Here is a 619-nt window from a genome sequence, read left to right as displayed (position 1 = left end):
CAGTGTGTTTAACCTCACCTGGATCAGGACTGGCCATATTCTTGTGTATTCTATCAACCAAAATCTACAATTTTTATGTAAACAGGTTGTTTAAATTGACTTCCATACCTCTTTCCATGCTCATAGCTGCACATGCCAAACTTCTTAGTGCCTGTCTCCATGCAGCGGCGCATCATCAGCCGATATCGAGGCTCAAAGATGTGCAGAGGGCACGGCACTCCAGGGTAGGCCACCGTGCAAACGAATATGGGGATGTCCTTAGTGAGACTGCAAGTTGTAGAGACGAAAGAAAAAGATGAAAAGAAAGAAGCAGAACATGTTTGCATACGGGTGTATTTCGATATGCTAAAATGAAGTGTAGGTTATGTGAGGTAGGTGCCTACTTGGACAGTTCAGCCATCTCAGCATCATGGACCTGTTTCCTCTCAGCCAGCTGCGAGGGGAAAAGTTGGGTCATGATGTCCTGGAGCAGAGCCGTGGGGTTGTACTTCCTGTTTTTAAAGAACTGGGAAGAGAAAAGTGTAAGCAATCTGCTATAATAGCAACCTTTTGATGCTTAGAAGCAATTCAATATATTGCAAAAAGAGTACAGTTCTGAACTGTTTCAAATTTGTGGATG

The 619-nt window shown here is 43.6% G+C and overlaps 1 protein-coding gene across 1 annotated transcript; it reads right to left on the bottom strand.

Annotated features, from left to right (window-relative positions):
* Positions 1-24: 24 nt before the first annotated feature.
* LOC113745118 (LON peptidase N-terminal domain and RING finger protein 2-like) lies at positions 25-505 on the bottom strand (the record flags this gene model as incomplete). The annotated part of the gene is made up of 2 exons (XM_027276604.1): positions 25-267; positions 384-505. Coding segments are annotated over 2 exons (336 nt in total), but the record flags the coding sequence as incomplete, so codon positions are not given.
* Between the last annotated feature and the right edge of the window lie 114 nt (positions 506-619).

This window comes from Larimichthys crocea, unplaced genomic scaffold (genome assembly GCF_000972845.2).
Source record: "Larimichthys crocea isolate SSNF unplaced genomic scaffold, L_crocea_2.0 scaffold46323, whole genome shotgun sequence".
NCBI lineage: Eukaryota > Metazoa > Chordata > Actinopteri > Sciaenidae > Larimichthys > Larimichthys crocea.
Note: the sequence above shows the minus strand (reverse complement) of the source record. Positions and strands in the feature narration are given on the sequence as shown.